Source organism: Pelophylax lessonae (genome assembly GCF_965119305.1).
Source record: "Pelophylax lessonae genome assembly, chromosome: 6".
Lineage (NCBI taxonomy): Eukaryota > Metazoa > Chordata > Amphibia > Anura > Ranidae > Pelophylax > Pelophylax lessonae.
The window spans coordinates 16030890-16053668 of NC_138773.1; the positions used below are offsets into that span (position 1 = coordinate 16030890).

Below are 22779 nucleotides of genomic sequence, written 5' to 3' on the forward strand. Positions count from 1 at the left end.
ATCAAAGATCACATCTGCTGAATCTCCCGGGGACGCACACCAGACAGGAAAACAAGGTAACATTCTCTATGGGTGGGATGAAGGGAGAATTTAGAGGGGTTACAATGGTCCAGGAACTGATAGATTGCAACAAATATTAAGTGTTACATTTATTTTGTTTTAATTATATCTTAATCATGCTGGCTGGCAGCTAATAGATCAGAGTGTGCCATGGAACCATGTAACGCCCTCTGCATAAGGGTGAAAAAACCTCAAGGCTTTACAAGCACTGTAAGTCAGAAGTGAGTCACTAAACTATAGCATGCAATGTCAGGCTGTAGCTGCCAAAGCCGGCAGAATATTAGCATGCATAAGGAAGGGGATGTATTCCAGGGATAAAACTATAATCCTACCACTTTATTATCTGACCACATCTGGAGTATTCTGTCCAGTTCTGGTCACTGATCCTCAGAAAGGATGTGCTGGAACTGGAAAGAGTCCAAAGAAGAGCAACTAAACTAATTAGGGGATTGGAGGACCTTAATTATGAAGAGCGTCTGCAATCCCTTAATTTATTCTCCCTGGAGAAGAGACGCCAGAGAGGGGACATGATAGCAATTTACAAATGCCTCAATGGTGATCTCAGCATAGCAAAAAAAGCTATTCAGTCGCAAGGATTGCATGAGGACGCATTACATTGGAGGACCTAACCACTTTAAGACCGGAAGGATTTGCCCCCTTAATGACCAGGCCATATTTTGCGATTCGGCACTGCGTTACTTTAACGGACAATTGCGCGGTCGTGTGACGCTGTACCCAAATAAAATTGATGTCCTTTTTTTAACCACACAAAGAGATTTCTTTTGGTAGTGTGCGATTTTTATTTTTTGCGCTATAAACTAAAAAAAAAAAAGGGGAATTTTGAAAAAAAAAAACAATATTTTTTACTTTCTGCTAAATAACATTCCCCCCAAAAAAATTAATAATCGAAATTTTTTTATATTTTAGGCCAATTTGTTTTTTTTTTTTGGTAAAAAAAATCACAATAAGCGTATTTTGATTGGTTTGCGCAAAAGTTATTGTGCCTACTAACTAGAGAAAAGATTTATGTCATTTTTATTGTTTTTTTTTTACTAGTAATGCGATTTTTTTGCAGGACTGCGACATTGCGGCGGACAGATCGGACCCTAATTGACATTTTTGGGGGTACCAGTGACATTATTACAGTAATCAGTGCTAAAAATATGCTCTATTACTGTAAAAATGACACTGGCAGGGAAGGGGTTAACTCAGGGGCGATCAAAAGGTTACGTGTATGCCTAGGGGGTGCTTTCTAACTGTGAGGGGGGTGGGCTTGTGGAATCAATACAGAAACCTGTGATCCTAAATATGAGGAACACAGGCGCTCTGTGCTGATTCCTAGGAGAACAACAGTCTGCTGTGTTTACAACAGCAGACCGTCGTTCTCTCTCCACGGGGGAGCGATTTCGGGTACCCGACAGCAATCGTAGCTGCTGGCCCCGTGATTCAGCTTCCCTGCTGGCTAATGGGGGCACGTGCGTGCCCCAATGATCACTCCCGCAGATCACTGTACAGGTACAGTGATTTGTGCTGCCAAGCAAGCCTGCCGCAGTATACATTCAGCGGGCAGTCGTCAAGCATTTAAAGTGTATTTTTTTCCCAAAAAATTGTGTTTGAAAATCTGCTGCACAAATAATGTGTGACATAAAAAATTGCAACACCCATCATTTTATTCTATAGGGCCTCTGCCAAAAAAAAAGTAAATATAATGTTTAGGGGTTCTAAGTGATTTTCTACCAAAATTTTTGATTTTTACTTGTATGTGAGAAGTGTCGGAATTTGTCCAGTAAGTAAATAAAAGAGTAAAATGTGTCTTTTTTCTGTTTATGAATCCTTTGGATTATTCTCTTTATTTCCTGCATGGCCACTGGGACAGAAGGTGAGGGAAAATTTCCCAGCTGAGGTTTCACTTTTGAAATTTCAAAAGTTTCCTGATTGAAAGGAATCCAGGTATTTTCCCAGAAGTTTGTAATTTCAGAAAATGTTTTAGCATCAAGAATATAAGGTGTTTTTTTGGTGGGTTTTAAGGACGCAATAAGCTTCAAATGGCTTCTAATGGTTAACTCCTTGATGCGGCCAGTCATGAGGTGGGCCTTAACACCGAGCGGCCCAACACACTGAATATGCAGGCCCTGTTAAAACAACTTACCATGCGGACGGCGCGCTCCCTGCATGGTAGCTGGCAGGTATCTGAAAGCTCTCAATTAATACTTGGGATTGGGAGCTTTCCGATCATGTGATCGCTGTGACAGCCAATCACATGAGCTGAATGCCCACCTCCTGGCTTTTAGAACTCCTTAAGGGCTAGGAGGCCGCTGGTGTGAAAAGGTTAAAGTGTAAGTCCAGGCAAAACCTAACTAACGCTAAACCTGCTCTCTGCCACATTCTAACCCTGATCTATCCAACCCTGTAAAGCAAAAATCGCTGTACTTACCTATTCTGCAGCCAGTCCGGTCCGGTCTCCAGCGGTGGAAGCTCTGTGCAGAAGAGGACCAACAACGAGTGTGAAATGAAGGGGAAGTGATGTCACTCATAGAGATACTATGGGGCTTCCATTGTCGGTTGCTTCTTCTGCACCCACCTCCACGCTGCAGCTGCCGCTGACAGCTGATGCTGGGACTGGACCGGCTACAAAATAGGGAAGTACAGTGATTTTTGCTTTACAGGATTAGATAGATTAGGTTTGAGAATGTGGCAGAGAGCAGGTTTAGCGTTAGGTTTTGCCTGGACTTCTACTTTAAGTAACCTCCTTTACCTACCTAGGGCCTCTTCTTGTGCCAAAAACGGTCCTTCATTAAATGGAAACATGAAATTAGATATTGAAGAACCCTAGCCCTAATTATAACATTAATGCTGGCCCCTAATGCAGTGGTATAGAGTGAGTGGGGCCACAGGTGCAGTTGGCCTGAGCACAAAATTCTTAGGAGCTGCAAACATTCCAAACCAAAAAAAGAAAGTAGTAATAATAATAATTAATAAAAATTGTGTTCCCTCCCCCTCACATAGAATATCTTTCAATGTTGAATGTAAGACAAAAAACATTGAGGTCCTGGTTGACCATCACCCTTGACACGGAGAAAGCCTTTGACAATGTTAATTTTCACTGGCTCTCCATGGTTCTATCCAAAATAGGCTTCTCTGGTCCTTTCATGTCATTAATCCATTCCATGTACTCCAAACCAACGGCCAGATTGATGGTAGCAGGTATCCTTTTGGATAAATTCCAACCACATAAGGGCACCAGGCAGGGCTGCCCCCTGCCCCCCTTACTATTCAACCTGGCCCTGGACCTTTATCCAGATACCTCCTCAATCATGCCCCCCTCCACGGTATTAATATTGGTGGACATGACCTTCGCACCGCCCTCTTCCCTGATGATGTCTTTGTCTTCACTGCCAACCCTTCGGCCGACATGCCCATCATAAAGCAAATTTTCCCACGAATCCTGAACTTACTCTGGTCTACGCATTAACTTTAGTAAGAGCAAAATCCTCCCTCTTGGCGGTTCAACCACCCTAACCTGGTCAGCCATGTCCCCATTTGCCCTGGCTAAATCCCATATCACTTACCTAGGCATAAAAATAGGGAAACTCCCCTCCTCTTTATACTCTCTAAACTATCCTCCTCTAGTCTGCAAGATTGTTACAGAATTGGAAAACTGGATGGATCTCCCCTCTCATTCCTGGGATGGTGCCACCTCTTTAAGATGGTCAGCTTTGCCCGCCTGCTCTACGCAGTGCAAACCATTCCTTTACTGCTTAAACACACAGATGTCCAGTTGATCGCCAAAACCCTCCAGAAATTTATATGGCAAAGGAAAAGACCTTGCATAGCTCTGAAGAAGAAATTACACCTTCCCAGGAATCAAGGGGGCATTAGCCTCCCCAATATCAGACTGTACAACCTATCTGCATTGCTTAGAATAGGCCTGGATTGTATATCCGAATCTTCGCGCTATTGTAACTTTGAACTGGAATCAGCCATGGAACACCCCTACTCATTATCTGCTCTTCTCCATTTCAAACTTACCATTATCCCCAGAGACCTGAGACTGAACCTAATTCTCAGCGATACAGTAATAGTCTGGAGGGAATCACACAAAATTCTTCGCCTACCCCCCTTTATATCTAAACATACTCCTATCCAGGGCAATCCAGGATTCACTCCTGGCATGGAATATAATATATTCAATGAATGGCACAAGTCAGGACTTACAAAATTTTCTTCATTGTGTCTGGAAGACACGGGAGCTCCTCTCCCCTTTGAAACTATTGCTCAAAAATTCTCTTTGCCGCTGTCCCACGCCTTCTATTTCTGGCAATGCTCAAATTTTGTACGTTCTTCCTGCTCGCCAGCTCGATGCTCGATGCCAGCGCTTCAAGCCCTGCTTCTTAGACCGGCTTCTCCTAGGAGGGTCTTACAAACAGATATCTGCAAACAGCTAGATAAAGCTACCAGTCCTCCTTCTCAGCTAATAACTGGCGTAAGGATTTTCCAGATCTGAATCTTATGGACAAGTTGCTACGTGGCTTCAGCAAAACTATTCAGCTTATCCAATGTAAACAATGGAGAGAATCCCAGATGAAAATTCTTCACAGAGCCTACATCCCATTCCTACTGGATAAACGTAACCCGGACTCGGCATTGGGCCCATACTGCAAAACATCGAGACCCTCCCTCACTCATCGTTTTTGGTCTTGCTCCTTTATATCAGCCTTCTTGGATAAAGTCATGTCCTTTATCCATAGTGTAATGCTAATGTATCTTCCGAAAGACCCCTTCCTATTGATCTTCGGATATTGGGACAAACAGCTCCTGACATGCTCTCCACCATGTCGCTCATTTCCCAAGGATTGGATTCTCCTATGTCTTCTCACAGCTCGGAGAGTTATTTTGAGAAACTGGACCTTGTCATATCGCCCTTCCATTCCCCTAGTCAAACAGGATCTTACCCAGCTGCTTCATAGGGAAAAAATCTATACGGGCTTCAATCACGCCCCGTCGTACAAACGCTTTTGTAAATGTTGGTGTGTCTTTATTGACTCCGCTCTCCCAAATCAAACAATGGAATCTTTCAATCTTTCAGCCATTCATTCGTATATCGTACAGGATCCTTCTAATATCATCTTTTCACATGGACTTCTGTGAGCTTTCCTCCCCTTCCCCCCCCCTTTTTTCTCCTTTCCACCCCCTCTTACCTTTTTATCCCCCCCCCCCCCCAGTTTAGATCCACTCATGACATTCATTTTGATTGGAACCCTATTTGTTACAGATATTTGATGGTTCTCTTGCACTGTTTTTCCTTTATCCTGTATATTTGCAAAATGTTTATAAAAATTTGTTAAAAAAAAGGAACACAGAAAGGCACCCCTGAAGATGGAGACCCCTCCCCTTGTAAGTGATCTGCAATATTTTATATACAGTAACCCCAATGAAATGGAGGAGGCAAGACTCACCCAAGGCGTTTAGCCTTTGTTGGCTTCTTCAGGGGTATTGAGGGGTGCAAGTGGGTTAAGTTAAAAAAAAAAATAGATTGCAATTCGAAAGAATCACTGATACTTGTCCCACTCTGGTCAGATCCCAAAACGGACCAAGACGTCGGAGGCTAAGTGGGCCAAAAACAACTCCACCCAAAAGGGGGGGGGGGGGGGGTGGGACAATTCAATAGCATCCAAATAGGCGGAAAAGGAGGGGAGACAGATGGACTTAGCCCCCACTCACATTATAATGCTTGGGCAATACTAGCCTAGATGGTATGCCAGGATGGTCCCAGAGGAAAGCCACTACATTAAGGATGGGTTAATCTCTAAATCCTCCAGCCATTTCCTGCTCCCCTGCACCGAAAAAATGGTGTCCTGTCTTAGGTGGCCTGTGGTTGAAACATTCTACATGGTTTTTCCACTTGACAAGACAAATACACATTGCCATGTAACATGTTACAGTATTTATCTTGCTAATTACAGCCATAGTGTCCTCATATGATCCTTCGTCTGATATTCTCATTGTGTGTATGAGGCAAATACACTCTGTGAGTGATGGCTTGTTATTTTTTTAGCTGTTTATTCAACCACTTGCCGGAAGCGCTATAGCCAAATGACGGCTACAGCGTGGTCATCCAGTTCTGGGATGGCATCTATTGACGTCATCCCAGAACCATGCCCTCAGCATGCCCACTGCAGCATGCACCCGGCACGCTCTCTGATCGAGGTAAATGGTAAATCATCGTGGCCCTTTACCATGTGATCAGCTGTGTCCAATAACAGCTGATCATGATGTGAACACACTTGCTGGTCATTGGCATTCCTTTCCTTGCGCTGTCACAGCATGAGGAGAAGAGAGTCGGTAACCAGCAAGTGTGAAAGGGGGGACATCTATACCGATAATGAGGGCACTGATCAGCAGTCCCAACAGTGCCTATCAGTGCCACCTATCAGTGCCCATCAGTGCTGCATATCAGTTTAGCCTCATCAGTGCCAGCTCATCAGTGCTGCCTCATCAGTGCCCATCAGTGCAGCCTATCAGTTTCCATCAGTTCAGCCTCATCAGTGCACATCAGTGCTGCCTATCAGTGCCCATCAGTTCATCCTCATCAGTGTTGCCTATTAGTGCCCATCAGTTCAGCCTCATCGGTGCACATCAATGCTGCCTATCAGTGCCCATCAGTTCAGCCTCATCAGTGCACATCAGTGCTGCCTATTAGTGCCCATCAGTTCAGCCTTATAAGTGCACATCAGTGCTGCTTATCAGTGCCCATCAGTTCAGCCTCATCAGTGCACATCAGTGCTGCTTATCAGTGCATATCAGTTCAGCCTCATCAGTGCACATCGGTGAAGGAGAAAAATAACTTATTTGCAAAACTTTTTTTTTTCAAAACTTTTGGTATTTTTTTCATGAGTTTATTAAATAATAAAATATCCAGTGGTGAATAAATACCACCAAAAGAAAGCTCTATCTGTCTCAAAAAATGATAAAAAATTCATATGGGTACAGTGCTGCATGACCGGGCAATTACCAGTCAAATTGCAACAGCACTGAAAGCTGAAAATTGGCTTGGGCAGGAAGGGGGTCGAAGTGCCCAATAGGCAAATGGTTAACTGAGCTCTACGCCATCGTCTTTGCTAACCAACAATGCACCCCAGATAATGTTTTCTGTCGCATGATTCCAGACATACTGGAATGTTAACTGGCTTCTGTCTACATTTTCATGTGAGACAGGGACTTTAGATTGTAAGCTCCTTGAGGGAGGATTGATCTGAGGGAGGATTGATCTGAGGGAGGATTGATCTGAGGGAGGATTGATCTGTAATTTGTTGGCACTAAATAAATACCTTTACTAAACACATTTTTTTTTCTTTTTTTTTTTGGCATGAAACAAGAAACAAGATGGCTTTGAAAAAACTCAGGATTAGGATCTTCTCAAGGGATGGACAAGACAATTACAAATGGCTGCTTAATGTGCTCTGGTCAGCCATGTTTCAAAGCTTGGTGGAAAGCGTTGATGGCACATACATCACTAACAACTTCCGATCCTTCACTGATGATTTGACGAAGTGCACATTCGCCATCCTGTATCACACCAAGAAGAGAGGCCGTCTGAACATTACCGACGTCACAGATTCTCTCTACGATGAAGAGTTGAGGGACCTGCAAGATCAGCTGGGTGAGAGAACAATAATATAACTTGATCTCTCTATTCTGAGTGTAGTAGTGTGGTCAGGGATATAATATTTAGACTTAAACCTATAGATTTATTTAAACCTTACTAAATTTTATAAAATGATGATGATTATGGTGTCATTGAGAAATGATAATGCAAGATACAAGCTGGGTGTACAGCCCTAATTATCTATTTCATTCAGTGCTCCTGAATACTGCCCTTCAGTAGACATGGGCAGAACACTCCCATGTTCGATTCGCAATAGAACTCCCGAACAGGGAAAATGTTCTAACCTGATTGGTGGACCCCATCGAAGTCTTTGGGAGCCAAACAGGAAAAATTAAACACGCCCATTTTGAAGGCTTATAATTGGCCATAAAAGGAGTATGGAGGTCTGTGTACTGAAAAAGAAAAAAACAGAGGCGCCTCTAAGTGTAGACTATTGACACATTTATTATTAAAATTATGCACTCACATCTGAAATAAAGTGCTCATGAAAGAAAACCATTCCGATGGTTCCGAGATGAGGTATGTAGTGGACGTGATCATCCGGTCTGTGTAGCCGTCCTACTGGGGTAGAGCCCTCCTCGCCGTGGCCGGCAGTACGGCGGAGCTGGAGACAGGAAGAGAAGCTTGTAGTCCGTCAGTGGAAGCGAGGCTTGGTTCACCGTCGGATAGAGATGACGTCATGAAAAATGCGACGCGTTTCCGAGCGTGCGTACTGCCGGGGGAAGGCAGCCACGCTCCTTCTTCAAAGCAGGGAAGAGCTATTTTAATAATAAATGTGTCAATAGTCTACACTTAACCTCTGTTTTTGTCTTTGTTTGTAGCCCTGTGGAACCCTTGGCTTTGGTTTCTTGAAGGCTGCCCTAAATTGGTGGACTCCCTTTCCCCTCCATCCTACTCAGTGACTGTATCTGATCCATATGGACTCTGGCTTATGGTATGACTTATGCGCCTGTATACATGTTTGAGGTCTGTGTACTGCCCTGGGGGACATGTATCAATAATAAAAAAAAAATGAAAGACCATTGTTTTTTCAGGAGCAGTGATTTTAATGATTCTTAAAGTGCACTCTCACTCTCTAAGGTAAGCTGGGTTCCACAGGCCCCCCAACCAAAGTGACTCCCGTCACACCAACATTTTGATTGTCGCCAGAATAAGAATAGAAGAGAAATCTTCCAATGAGGACACTGGCTCTGGGGATAACCAGGGATTTCCTCACTTTGGAGATATTTTCTCTCACTTCCCGTGTTGGTTAAAGTACAGGAAGTGAAGGAGAATCTCACCAATGGGACACAGATGGCAGGAAAAATCTGGCAGGGGTTAAAACCCTCCCTTACTGTATCCAAAAAAAAAAGTTTTACCTTTAGTTCTACTTTAAGCTTTATATGGAAAGAAATCTAGAATCTTCTCAAGCTTTCTGTATTTCCTTTGTTTTGTACAAGCTTTACTACAACTATTTACTTTTACATATAACTGACAAGTGTTCCACTTTCATGTCTCCTCCCCTTCCCCAGCCTGTGATTGGACAGTGAAAGATGATGCAGCACATTGATGAGCCCATCTCTCTGTCTCTGTCATGCTCTTTTGCTTTGCAAGCTCATATAGGGCCATAGTATATATATGTTATTTTAACCACTTTACCACTAGTGGATTTTGCTGTCTTACGTCTGGGTCACTTTTTGCGATTCGGCACTGTGCGACTTTAACTGACAATTGCGCGGTCGCGCGACGCCATACCCAAACGAAATTCACGTCCTTTTTTTCCCACAAAAAGAGCTTTCTTTTGGTGGTATTTGATCACCTGTGCGATTTTTACTTTTTGCGCTATAAACAAAAAAAGAGCATACATTTTGAAAAAATAATATTTTTCACATTTTTTTTTTAAATTCCCCCCAAAAAAATGTAAAAATCAAATTTTTTTTAAATTTTTGGCCAATTTGTTTTCTGCTACCCATGTTTGGTAAAAAAAATCGCAATAAGCGTATTTTAATTGGTTTGCGCAAAAGTTATGGCGTTTACTAACTAAGGGAAAGATTTCTGTCATTTTTGGTGTTTTTTTTTTAACGAGTAATGGCGGTGATCTGCGATTTTTTTTTGCGGGACTGCGACATTGTGGCAGACAGATCGGACCCTTGACTGACATTTTTGACACTTTTGGGGGTACTAGTGACATTACTACAGTAATCAGTGCTATATATATGCACTGTTACTGTAAAAATGACACTGGCAGGGAAGGGGTTCATTTTATTGGAGAGGGAGGGGTTAATGTATGCCTGGTGCTTACTGACGTGTGTGGGGGAGGTGACTGAGTGACACAGGGACAGATCGCATGTTCATCTATGCTGAACCCTGTAATCTTTCCCTGCCTGTCACTTAGGAGATCCGCCTGCTTGTGTTTACACAAGCAGGCAGATCTCCACACTCGATTCCCCGACGATCGGGGAAGAGCAGCGGCGATCGCCGCTGCTCCTCCCCTGGCCCGACTCCCGCTGTGACTGAATACAGTGGGAGCGAGCCTCCGGAGGCGCACGCGCGCCGCCGAGTAAAGGGAGTGTCTGGCGACGTAGGTCTACGTCGCCAGACGATAACGAACCACTTTGCCGCAGTAGAGATCTAGTGAGCAGACAGCAAGTGGTTAATGTAATGATTTATTTATAATCACACAAGAACATGTACAGAAGGGAAAATGATTATTTGATAACCTACAGATTTTGTAAGTTTGCCTCTTACAAAGAAATGAAGGGTCTTTAATTGTTATCATAGGTGTATTTTAAATGGTAAAGACAGAATATCAACCAAAAATCCAGAAAAAACACATAAAACAAATGCTATAAATTGAGTTGAAGTTCAGTGAGTAAATTAAGTATTTGACCCCCAAGCAATACATGACTTAGAACTTGGTGGAGAAACCCTTGTTGGCAAGCACAGAGGTCAGACGTTTCTTGTAGTTGGTGACCAGGTTTGCACACATCTCAGGAGGGATTTTGATCCACTCCTCTTTATATATCTTCTGTAAATCCTTAAAGGAGTTGTAAAGCCAGAAGGTGCATTCTGTGCATTAAGATAAAAAGCCTTCTGTGTGTAGCAGCCTCCCCAGCACCCTCTAATACTTACCTGTGCCCCATCTCTGTCCAGCAATGTCTATGAGTCCCTCAGCCATCTGTGAATCTCCCTCCTGATTGGCTGAGATGAATGGACACACGGAGCTGCAGTTCAGCTTGGGTGCCCCCATAGGAAGCTGCTTCCTATGGGGGCACTCAATAGGAGGGAGGAGCACAGAAGAGGGCCCAGAGGAGAGGAGGATCCAGGCTGCCATGTGCAAAACCAACTGCACAGAGGAGGTAAGTATAACATGTTTGTTATTTTTTTCTTTTTTAAAAACGTGCCTTTACAATCACAAGGTTTCTTGGCTGTCGCTTGGCAACTCGAAGTTTCAGCTCCCTCCATACATTTTCTATAGGATTAAGGTCTGGAGACTGGCTAGGCCACTCCATGACCTTAATGTGCTTTTTTTTGAGCCACTCCTTTGTTGCCTTGGTGATATGTTTTGGGTCATTGTCATGCTGGAAGACCCATCCATGACCCATCTTCAGTGTTCTGGGGATGGAAGAAGGTTCTCATCCTAGATTTTACAATACATGGCCCGTCTATTGGCCCCTCAATGCCGCAAAGTCTGCCTGTACCTTTAGCAGAGAAAAAGCCCCAAAGCACCATGTTTCCACCTCCGTGCTTGACTGTAGGGATGGGGTTCTTAGGGTCATAGTCAGCATTTTTCTTCCTCCAAACACGGCGAGTTGAGTTAATGCCAAAGAGCTCAATTTTGGTCTCATCTGACCACAGCAGTTAGCGTAGCATGGGGGGTGCTGGGGGGGCCAGCCGCACCGGGCGCAAAATCTGGGGGGGCGCATCCTGCGGCCGTGCCAGTGTCACTTAAACAGTCATAAAAAATAAAATGTCCCCGGCCGGCCCCACGTGCTCCTGAGGCGCCAACATGTCACCGCTCATGCGCCACTGCCGCTTGGGAAAGGCCGTACATGTTCGGCTATTCCCAGTTTGTGTAATTGTCAGGATAGTAATTAGGTAGGTCAGTGTAGTGGTCAGTGTAGTGGTGAGGTAGGTATGTGTAGTGGTGAGGTAGGTCAGTGTAAGTGTCAGTATAGTAATCAGGTAGGTTAGTGTAGGAATCAGGTAGGTCTCTGTAGTGTTCAGATAGGTCTCTGTAGGTGTTGTGATCAGGTAGGTTAGTGTAGGAAACAGGTAGGTCTGGGTAGTGGTCAGTGTAATTGTCAGGTAGGTTTGTGTAGTGGTCAGGTAGGTCAGTGTAGTGGTCAGGTAGGTAAGTGTAGGTGTCAGTATAGAAATTAGGTAGGTTAGTGTAGTGATCAGGTTGGTTAGTGCAGGAATAAGGTAGGTGAGTGTAGGTGTCTGTGTAGTGGTCAGGTAGGTTTGTGTAGTGGTCAGGTAGGTCTGTGTAGGTGTCAGTATAGTAATCAGGTAGGTCAGTGTAGGAATAATGTAGGTCTGTGTAGTGGTCAGCTAGGTCTGTGTAGGTGTCAGTGTAGTGGTCTAGTAGATTTGTGTAGGGGGCGAAATTACCTTGCCCCGGGCGCTGACAACCCACGCTACGCCACTGGACCACAGCACTTTCTCCCAATCCTTCTCTTAATCATTTAGATGTTCATTGGCAAACTTCAGATGGGTGTGTACATGTGTCTTCTTGATTTCAATCAATTGCAACGTATTGTGTTATTAGAGGTTTGTTTGATGACTGTGGTCCCAACTGCCTTGAGATTATTCCCAAGCTCCTCCTGTGTAGTTCTTGGCTGATCCCTCACTTTTTTCATGATCATCCTTACCCCATAAGGCAAAATCTTGCATGGAGTTTCAGACAGGTGGCTATTGATGGTTATTTTGTATTTCTTCCATTTACAAATAATTGCTCCAACAGTTGTCTCCTTCCCACCAAGCTTCTTGCTGATGGTCTTGTAGCCCATTCCAGCCTTGTGCAGGTCTACAATCTTGTCCCTAACGTCCTTTGACAGCTCTTTGGTCTTGTCCATGATTGCCCATGATTGTGGGTTTGAATGGAAGAAAGAGATTCTGTGGACATAAAAGGAGTCTTTTATACACATAACGAGTTGTCGTTAGAAGCACCTTTTTAAATTAACAGGACCAATCTGTGTACCACATGAGCTTATACTCTAGTCAGTCTGTGGGAGGCAGAATTACTGTTGGTTGTTAGGGAATCAAAACTGCAACTCAATTTGTATCATGTGTTTTTTTCTGGATTTTGGGTTGATTTTCTGTCTCTATGATTTAAAATACACCTATGATAACACTTATAGACCCTTCATTTCTTTGTAAGTGGGTAGACCTACAATATTTGCAGGGGATCAAATATTTATTTTTCCCACTGTACATACAAAGAGAAAAGATTGCATCTTCCAAAATAAGGCACGGTATGTGATTTGAAAAGTGTAATGACTCATTTTTACAGGAGATTTAAGGGTTACAACATGTGGGTGAGAGGAAAAACCTCCATATCCTTTGGTGAATTGAGCAAGATCCATGATAGATCCATAATAGATCCATACAAGATCCGGCACTGCACAAGCTCTGAGTGTTTGTTTTTTATTAGTACGAAGAGCAGAGTATAGTAGTAGTAGGGAATAAGGAAGAAAAAGACAAAAAAGGGGGATTTGGGGTGGGGAAAGGGAGGGCAGGAACAGGAGAGCGACGGGAAACTTACCTCACCCTCGAGGTTGAATATTGAGAGGGGGAGGTTGGGGAAAGTCAGGGTAGTAACAGGAGAGCGACAGGAAAGCCACCTCACCCTCGAGGTTGAGGATTGAGAGGGGGAGGTTGCGGAAAGGCAGGGCAGTAACAGGAGAGGGACAGGAAAGCCACCTCACCCTCGAGGTTGAGTATTGAGAGGGGAAGGTTGGGGAAAGGCAGGGCAGTAACAGGAGAGGGACAGGAAAGCCACCTCACCCTCGAGGTTGCGGATTGAGAGGGGAAGGTTGGGGAAAGGCAGAGCAGTAACAGGAGAGGGACAGGAAAGCCACCTCACCCTCGAGGTTGAGGATTGAGAGGGGGAGGTTGGGGAAAGGCAGGGCAGTAACAGGAGAGGGACAGGAAAGCCACCTCACCCTCGAGGTTGAGTATTGAGAGGGGGAGGTTGGGGAAAGGCAGGGCAGTAACAGGAGAGGGACAGGAAAGCCACCTCACCCTCGAGGTTGAGTATTGAGAGGGGGAGGTTGGGGAAAGGCAGGGCAGTAACAGGAGAGGGACAGGAAAGCCACCTCACCCTCGAGGTTGAGTATTGAGAGGGGGAGGTTGGAGAAAGGCAGGGCAGTAACAGGAGAGGGACAGGAAAGCCACCTCACCCTCGAGGTTGAGTATTGAGAGGGGGAGGTTGGGGAAAGGCAGGGCAGTAACAGGAGAGGGACAGGAAAGCCACCTCACCCTCGAGGTTGAGTATTGAGAGGGGGAGGTTGGGGAAAGGCAGGGCAGTAACAGGAGAGGGACAGGAAAGCCACCTCACCCTCGAGGTTGAGTATTGAGAGGGGGAGGTTGGAGAAAGGCAGGGTAGTAACAGGAGAGCGACAGGAAAGCCACCTCACCCTCGAGGTTGAGGATTGAGAGGGGGAGGTTGGGGAAAGGCAGGGCAGTAACAGGAGAGGGACAGGAAAGCCACCTCACCCTCGAAGGCCATCAGATTGGTTGAGTGTGGGATTCCCAGCTGGGGTCATGAAATCCCCAGCTAGACAGGCTTCATTTAGTCTGAGAATATGTAGAAATTCCAATGGAACCGGGTACTTTCATAGGTCCCATGTTTTTCTTGGTCCAAGTCCTCCATGTGGTTTATGTCCTATATTTTCCAAAAAAACAGAGGGCTATGGAGGGAGGGTTATAATTTTAATGTATCTTATTGTTATTGCTGTTATTATTATTATTATTATTATTATTTTTATTATTATTATTACTTTAAGTATCTACACACATTTCTTTGTGTTAACTTGTGATGTTGTCACCTTATTAAGGAAAAAATGTGATTGTGTTGTTGGATGATCTGGATGACAGCAGTGATGATAATATGAGGAGAATATTGGACGAACAGCCACTCATTGAGGAATGTGCAGAGAAGCTGATCCTCATCAGTGAGACAGAGAAGCAAGCAGCAAATCTTATTGGTTCAGATCCGAGATTGAGTTCAGCTCCCGTTTCTCAGACAATGCAGGATGCTTACGACTCCATGCACAATAAAATCAGTAGGATACGGAGTGTCATGGAGGAGGCTGTGGGTGTCAAACCAGGTATGTCATAGAAGTATAAGTTTTATCTTAACCTGTTGCCGACCACCCGCCACCTTTTTACTGCGGCAGGGTGGCTCTCCTGCGCAAAGTGACGTGGACCTACGTCGGTCGCGCGCCTGCAGCTAGGGGGCGAGCGTGTTCCGCCGGCGGCATGCTCACCGCCCCCACTCGGCAGCGGGGAAGCCGATGCACGAGTGAGGCGGCTCCAATTGCCGCCTGACACCCGCGATCGTTCCCCGCTGAGAGAGAAGGACGGTCTGCTGTTGTAAACACAGTTGACCGTTCTTCTCCCTGGAATGATCACAGAGCGCCTGTGATCCTTCTATATAGGAACACATGTCTCTATGGTAATTTCACAAGCCACGCCCCCCCCACAGTTATAATCACTAGGCTCACACTTAACCCTTTGATCACCCACGTTGTTCACCCCTTCCCTGCCAATGGCATTATTACAGTAACAGTGCATATTTTTAGCACTGATTACTATAGTAATGTCACTGGTCCCCCCAAAAGTGTCAGAAAATGTCAGTTAGGGGTCCGATCTGTCCGCCACAATGTCGCAGTTCCGCAAAAAATCACAGATCGTCGCCATTACTAGTAAAGATAAAAAAAAAACAATAAAAATGACATAAATCTTTCCCTTAGTTAGTAAACGCAATAACTTTTGCGCAAACCAATCAAAATACGCTTATTGCGATTTTTCTAACCAAAAATATGTAGCAGAAAACAAATTGGCCTAACATGTAAATTTGATTTTTACATTTTTTAGGGGAGGGAATTTCATATAAAAAATGTGAAAAATATTGTTATTTTTTTTTTAAATTGGCCTAAAATGTTAACAAATTTTTATTTTTATTTTTTTTTTCTTTGAGAATATTATATAGCAGAATTTGAAAAATCGCACAGGTGATCAAATACCACCAAAAGAAAGCTCTATTTGTGGTAAAAAAAAGGACATCAATTTTATTTGGGTACAGCATTGCCCGACCGCACCGTTAAATTAACGCAGTGCTGAATCGCAAAATAGGGCCTGGTCGGGAAGGGGGGAAATCCTTCCAGTCTTAAAGTGGTTAATACAGTAACAGTGCATCTATTTAGCACTGATCACTGTATTGGTGTCGCTGGTCCCCAAAAAGTGTCGCAGGGTGTCAGATTTGTCCACTGCAATGTCGCAGTCCCGCTAAAAATCGCCGATCGACGCTATTACTAATAAAAACAATTAAAAAAAAAAAAAGTCCATAAATCTATCCCATAATTTGTAGACGCTATAACGTTTGCCCAAACCATTTAATATACGCTTTTTGGGATTTTTTTTTTACCAAAAATATGTAGCAGAATACAAATTGGCCTAAACCAATAAATAAATTAGATTTTTTTTTTTAATGGGAATGTTTTATAGAAGAAAGTAAAAAAATATTGTTTTGTTTTTTTCAAAATTGTCTGTGTTTTTTTTTTTTCTAATTTATAGCGCAAAAAAATAAATAAATTAATAAAAAAAAAAAAAAAAAAAGTAGAACAAAAATAAGAGTAGAAAAAAAAAATAAGGTGATCAAACAGCATCAAAATAAAGCTTTGTTTGTGGTGAAAAAAAAGGACATCATTTTTTTTTTTTTTTTTGGTACAACGCCGCACGACCGCGCAAATGTCAGTTAAAGTAACGCAGTGCCGTATCGCAAAAAAATGTCCTGGTCATTAAGGGGGTAAAACTTTCCGGAGCTGAAGTGGATAATAGATTGGATGCCTATAAAATTCCTATCCACATATATTTTTTCTTGATACATTGATTTGATGGAATGATGGGATTCCTGGGGAGGTGAAAACACTTCATGTAATGTTTGAGGTACATCTAAGGCTCCATGTACACGGGACGTTGTTAAAAGTCCCTTTGAATGCTGGAATTTTTAGGACGTTTGAAACGTCCGTTCGGTCGCGTTTGTACCCGCATTTAGCGGGAGTTTAGCGGCGTTTGCAGGCGTTTGCGTTTAGAAGCGTTCCTAAAGGTCAAAAAAATTATTCCCCTTTAAAATGGAAAAACGCGAACGCTAAACGCGGGTCATCGCGTTCAGACGCGTTCGGACGCGTTTGTGCGTTTGAAACGCTGGGAAACACACGTTCGAACGCAAATAATTGCGTTCTAAAAACAGTCCCTGAACGCAACTGCCTGCAAATGACTGTAAACGACCTGGTGTACATGGACAGATAAGATAAAATGTAGATGGGTTCAGGGGCTTCTGAAAAAAACGCCCAACTGCTCCTAAACGGCCATTTCCAGCGTCCCGTGTACATGGAGCCTAAGAGTGAATCTCAGTTTCCTGTTTTATGATATTTTATGCAGGACACAGAACACAGAACATCCCCAATAAACCCCCCCGAGCACGGAGCTCCTCCTCTGGCTCTGACACACGAAGTGAAGGTAAGATAACGGAAGAGATTTTCTATAGTGATGAAAAAATAAATTTGTCATCTTCTAATGCGGATAATTTAACCACTTAAGCCCCAGCCCTATTTCGGACACTTTTTGTTCACAAGTTAAAATCAGTATTTTTTCCTAGAAAACTATTTAGAACCCCCAAACATTATATATATATATTTTTTTAAGCAAAGACTCTGGAGAATCAAATGGCGGTCATTGCAATATTTTTTGTCACGCGGTATTTATTTATAAAACGCCATTTTTTTGGGAAAAATTATGAAAAATCACATTTCACTGCATTTAAAAAATACTAAACAGTAAAGTTAGCCCATTTTTTTATATATTGTGAAAGATGATGTCACACCGAGTAAATAGATACCCAACATGTTATGGTTTAAAATTGCGCACACCCGTGGAATGGTGACAAACTACGGTCAATAGAAATCTCGATAGGCGACTCTTTAAATTTTTTTAACGGTTACCAGTTTAGAGTTAGAGTGTAGCTCTTTTTTCTAATTATTGCTCACGCTCTGGTGATCGCGGCGATACCTCACATGTGTGGTTTGAACAGCGATTTCATTCACGTCTCGACTTCCGTATACATTTTATTTTGTGCACGAGCTAACGGTGACGGGGGGGGCTAAATTGTTTTTTTCCTATTTATTTTATTTTTTTTTAACTTTATTACAGGTTTAAAAAAAAAAAAAAATCTGATTACTTTTATTGCTGTCACAAGCAATGTAAGCATCCCTTGTGACACCAATATGCAGTGACAGGTACTCTTTATGGAGGGATCGAGGGTCTAAAAGACCCTAGACCCCTCCACTACACTTTCCTGTATGCAAAACGCTGAAAACAGCATTTTTGCATACAGCTGTTTTCTAAATCTGCTGCCTTTTGCAGCAGAGTAACCCGGAAGTGACGTCATGGACGCCGCCTCCGGGTTACGTCATCGGAGACCCGATCTAAGCCGCTTCCGGCTTAGATTGGGACTCCATCCAGTCGGCGGATGTGCCGGCTCTCCCGGTAGGACGGGAGACCCGGACAGAGCCGCGGAAGGGGGGGGTGTCCCCTCCCGCTCACCCGGGTAACGATTGAGCGGCTCCCGAGCCGCATCGGTCGTTACCGACGGAAAGCCGACCGTTGGCTCTAAACCACGGTACCGGGATGGTGCTAGAGGCATCATCCCGGTATAACCCTGCAAAGTTTGCTGACATAGCCCTATGTCACTTTGCAGTAAGTGGTTAATGAAGGTTTAGCATAACAGTCAAACTGGGCTTTCTACAAATACCCAATCAGGATAACCACTTAAAGCGGAGTTCCAGCCAAAATTGGAACTTTCGCTCATTTGCTTCCTCCCCCCCCCATCGGGTGCCACATTTGGCAACTTTCTGTGGGGGGAGGGGGAACGGGTACCTGTTTTTGACAGGTACCCTTCCCCATTCCGGGAGACAGCGCAGCGGGCACCTTCCCTCGGGGGTTCCATCCAGTTTCTCCTTCCTCCGCAGCTGAGCCAATCAGAGTGTGCAGCATGCTTCACGCATGCACATTATAGAGCCGAAAGGCTTCATTGCCGGTTTCCCTTACAGGGGATGCCGGGGGCAGCACCCAGCAGCCGATCGAAAAATCGGCTGGGGTGATGACATGGCGGGCTCCCTGGACAGGTAAGTGTCTATATATTAAAAGTCAGCAGCTACAGGATTTGTACAGGATTTGTAGATGCTGACTTTTAATATTATTTTTTTTCCACAGCTGGAACTCCTCTTTAACCACTTTACCACCGGAGGATTTTCCTGCTTTACGTCCAGACCACTTTTTGCGATTCGGCACTGTGCGACTTTAACTGACAATTGCGCGGTCATGCAACGCCGTACCCAAACTAAATTTACATTCTTTTTTTCCCCACAAACAGAGCTTTCTTTTGGTGGTATTTGATCATCTCTGCGCTTTTCATTTTTTGCGATATTAATATAAAAACTCAACAATTTTGAAAAAATAACAATATTTTTCTACTTTGACAGTTAAAAATATCCAATATATTCAATTTTTGTCGTATATTTAGGCCAAAATGTATTTAGCTACATGTCTTTGACAAAAAAATTCTCAATGAGATTATTTTTAACCGCTTTAAGACCGGAAGATTTTACCCCATTCCTGACCAGGCCATATTTTGCGATTCGGCACTGCGTTATTTTAACGGACAATTGCGTGGTCGTGCAACACTCTACCCAAATTAAATTTATGTCCTTTTTTTCCCCACAAACATAGCTTTCTTTTGGTGGTATTTGATTACCTGTGCGATTTTTACTTTTTGCGCTATAAACAAAAAAAGAGCGACAATTTTGAAAAAAAATAATATTTTTCACATTTTTTTTATATGAAATTCCCCCCAAAAAATATGTAAAAATCAAAATTTTTTAACATTTTAGGCCAATTTGTTTTCTGATACATATTTTTGGTAAAACAAATCGCAATAAGCGTATTTTTATTGGTTTGCGCAAAAGTTATCGCAGCTACTAACTACAGGAAATTTTTGTCATTTTTATTGTTTTTTTTTAACTAGTAATGGCGGCGATCTGCAATTTTTTTTGCAGGACTGCGACATTGCGGCGGACAGATCGGACCGCTGACTGACATTTTTGACACTTTTGGGGGTACCAGTGACATTACTACAGTAATCAGTGCTATACATATGCAATGTTACTGTAAAAATTACACTGGCAGGGAAGGGGTTAACTTTTATTGGTGATCGAGGGGTTAATGTATGCCTGGTGCTTACTGACGTGTGTGGGGGGAGGGGACTGTGTGACACAGGCACAGATCGCAGGTTCAGCTTCAGCTATGCTGAATCCTGTAATCTGTCCCTGCCTGTCACATAGGAGATCCGCCCGCTTTGTTTACACAAGCAGGCGGATCTCCACACTCGATTCCTGAGGATCGGGGAAGAGCGGTGGAGCTCCTCCCCTGGCCCGACTCCTGCTGTGTCTGAATACAGCGGGAGAGAGCCTCCGGCGGCGCATGCGCCACCCACAAGGGGAGGAGTCCAGCGACTTAGACCTACGTCGCTGGACGATAACGAACCACTTTGCCGCAGTACGCTCCATGTGAGCGGTCGGCAAGTGGTTAAGGACCAGGCCTATTTCAGACACTTGTTGTTTGCAAGGTAAAATCAGTATTTTTTTTGCTAGAAAATTACCTAGAACTCCCAAATATTACTGTAGCAAGATTTCCAGGCCTATGGCTTGATGTGGGTCTGCCATTAGTACCGGTACTTTCCCCAGCCCATGTGCGCTGTGACCCTGGGTGTGACAACTGAAGCAGCGACAACTCCGACATCTTTGTTTGTGGTTTTTATTGGTTTTGTAGGGGATGGGAGAAGGGAATTAGTGGGATACTCCTTAAGGCTTAACTATACACAATTGGGACTTTATTCTTGAAAAAGTGCCTGTTAGCGCTTCCTTGACGCCAGCCGGCGCCTGCCAACGCTCACTAACGCTGAGAATAACTTGATGAACTCAGAAGTGCTGAGTCCTCGACTTTTAGTCCAGAAGATCCTGGACTGAATACACTAGAACTCCTGACACTGTTAAGCTGTGTAAGTCACTGAATACTGTACTCCGCTTTGGCCAGCTTGAGGTAGTATGAAGTAGAACTCTGTAGAACTGTGTTGGCAACTGACACACACTCTACACTATTCAGGGCCCAAATGTAGGTACCCCCTTGGACTTGAACTCTTCAGGGTCCAGTGACTATGCACCCCCTCTGTAACTTCAGGGTCCCCAACGTAGGCACCCCCTTTACAGCTAGCTGATGACGGGATCCCAGAACCTCTTCCGGAGTGGTCCCCTAAGACACTAGGCCGACCCCCAGGGGCAATCCTCAGTACTCACAACACATGCAACTGACACACACTCTACACTATTCAGGGCCCAAATGTAGGTGCCCCCTTGGACTTGAACTCTTCAGGGTCCACTAACTATGCACCCCCCTCTGTAACTTCAGGGTCCCCAACCTAGGCACCCCCTTTACAGCTAGCTGATGACGGGATCCCAGAATCTCTTCCGGAGTGGTCCCCTATGACACTAGGCCGACCCCCAGGGGCAATCCTCAGTACTCACAACCTGTGTAGGCTTTCCTGGGACTGGAGTTGAGTGGTAAATTGGCGCAAGAAGAGGTCTCAGTTTGGGCTGGTCCTGGGGACCTGGGGGAGGGGGGGAGGAGGGGGAAAGGAAACAACCGGAGGTATGGGGGCCCCCAAAGTTCAGGGGGTAGCTGTCCACTGTAGCGGCTGTCGGCGGAAGAGACAGAAGTGATCTCTGGGGGGCAGACAAGAGGGAAAACAGCGCAGCGCCTTCTAAGTGCAGCAAGACATTTATTGAAGTATGTGCAGTAGTAACACACTCACATTTTGTCTGTGAATGAGAGGCAGTTAATCAAGAAATGTTGATCATCAGGGGGATCACTGGAGCGGGTCCTGGTGGTGGAAGCAGTCGGTCACGATGAGAGCGGCAGGGGGGTTCCTCCGTATGTGCAGGGGCGGCCTCGGTGGTGTCCGCGGGCTCCCCGTCAGCTGGTGGAACGCTGGCACTCGTGGGTCCTGGGATCATGACGTCACTCCTGGCGGCGACGCGTTATCGGAGCATGCGCTACTTCTTCAGGCCATCTCCTGGGACTGGACCCCTCTCGCTCTCCGCAGATTCTCGGCACACCGGATCCCCTCAGGCGACACCCCAAGACATCCGCTTCCTCAGAGAGGGGGAGAGACAGCCGTGCTCTCCCTCCTGGGACTCTGCTCACGCCAAATACATTGTGTCAGGTGCCTCCCCCAAACTTATACCTTCTCCCAGAATCCTTTGCAGCCTAATCTGCCTTCTGGGGTAGTTACACGCCTGGATGTGCCCTCTTATTTGGGTTTCCCTCACTGCCCTATGAGAAGCCTCTCACAGGAGCCAGTGGGGAGACTTCTCCCTTCAGCAGGCACACTTGGAAACCCTGACTAATAAATCACAGCCCTGCTGTTAGGCAGGCAAGGACAATATACATTTACCTACCACCTACCTGTAGGGTGCTACATTACATATATTTTTAAGCAAAGACCCTAGAGAATAAAACAGAGATTGTTGCAATATTTTATGTCACACCGTATTTGCACACACAATTTTTTTGAAAATAATACACTTTATATCATTAAAAAATAAGAAAACAGTAAAGTTAGCCTAATTTTTTTTTCTACAATGTCAAAGATAATGTTACGTTGAGTAAATTGAAACCTAACATGTCATGCTTCAAAATTGCACACGCTCATGGAATGGCGATAAACTTTGGTA

The 22779-nt window shown here is 44.4% G+C and overlaps 1 protein-coding gene across 1 annotated transcript in view; it reads left to right on the forward strand.

The window, feature by feature from the left end:
• Positions 1-22779, forward strand: part of LOC309558449 (uncharacterized protein) — a 49661-nt gene continuing 26882 nt past the window's right edge. The window contains exons 1-4 of the mRNA XM_082261522.1: positions 1-56; positions 7437-7720; positions 14767-15039; positions 17375-17452. Of these exons, the coding sequence (XP_082117648.1) occupies positions 7444-7720; positions 14767-15039; positions 17375-17452 (628 nt within the window). The 5' untranslated portion in view covers positions 1-56; positions 7437-7443. The remainder of the gene's footprint in view (positions 57-7436; positions 7721-14766; positions 15040-17374; positions 17453-22779) is intronic.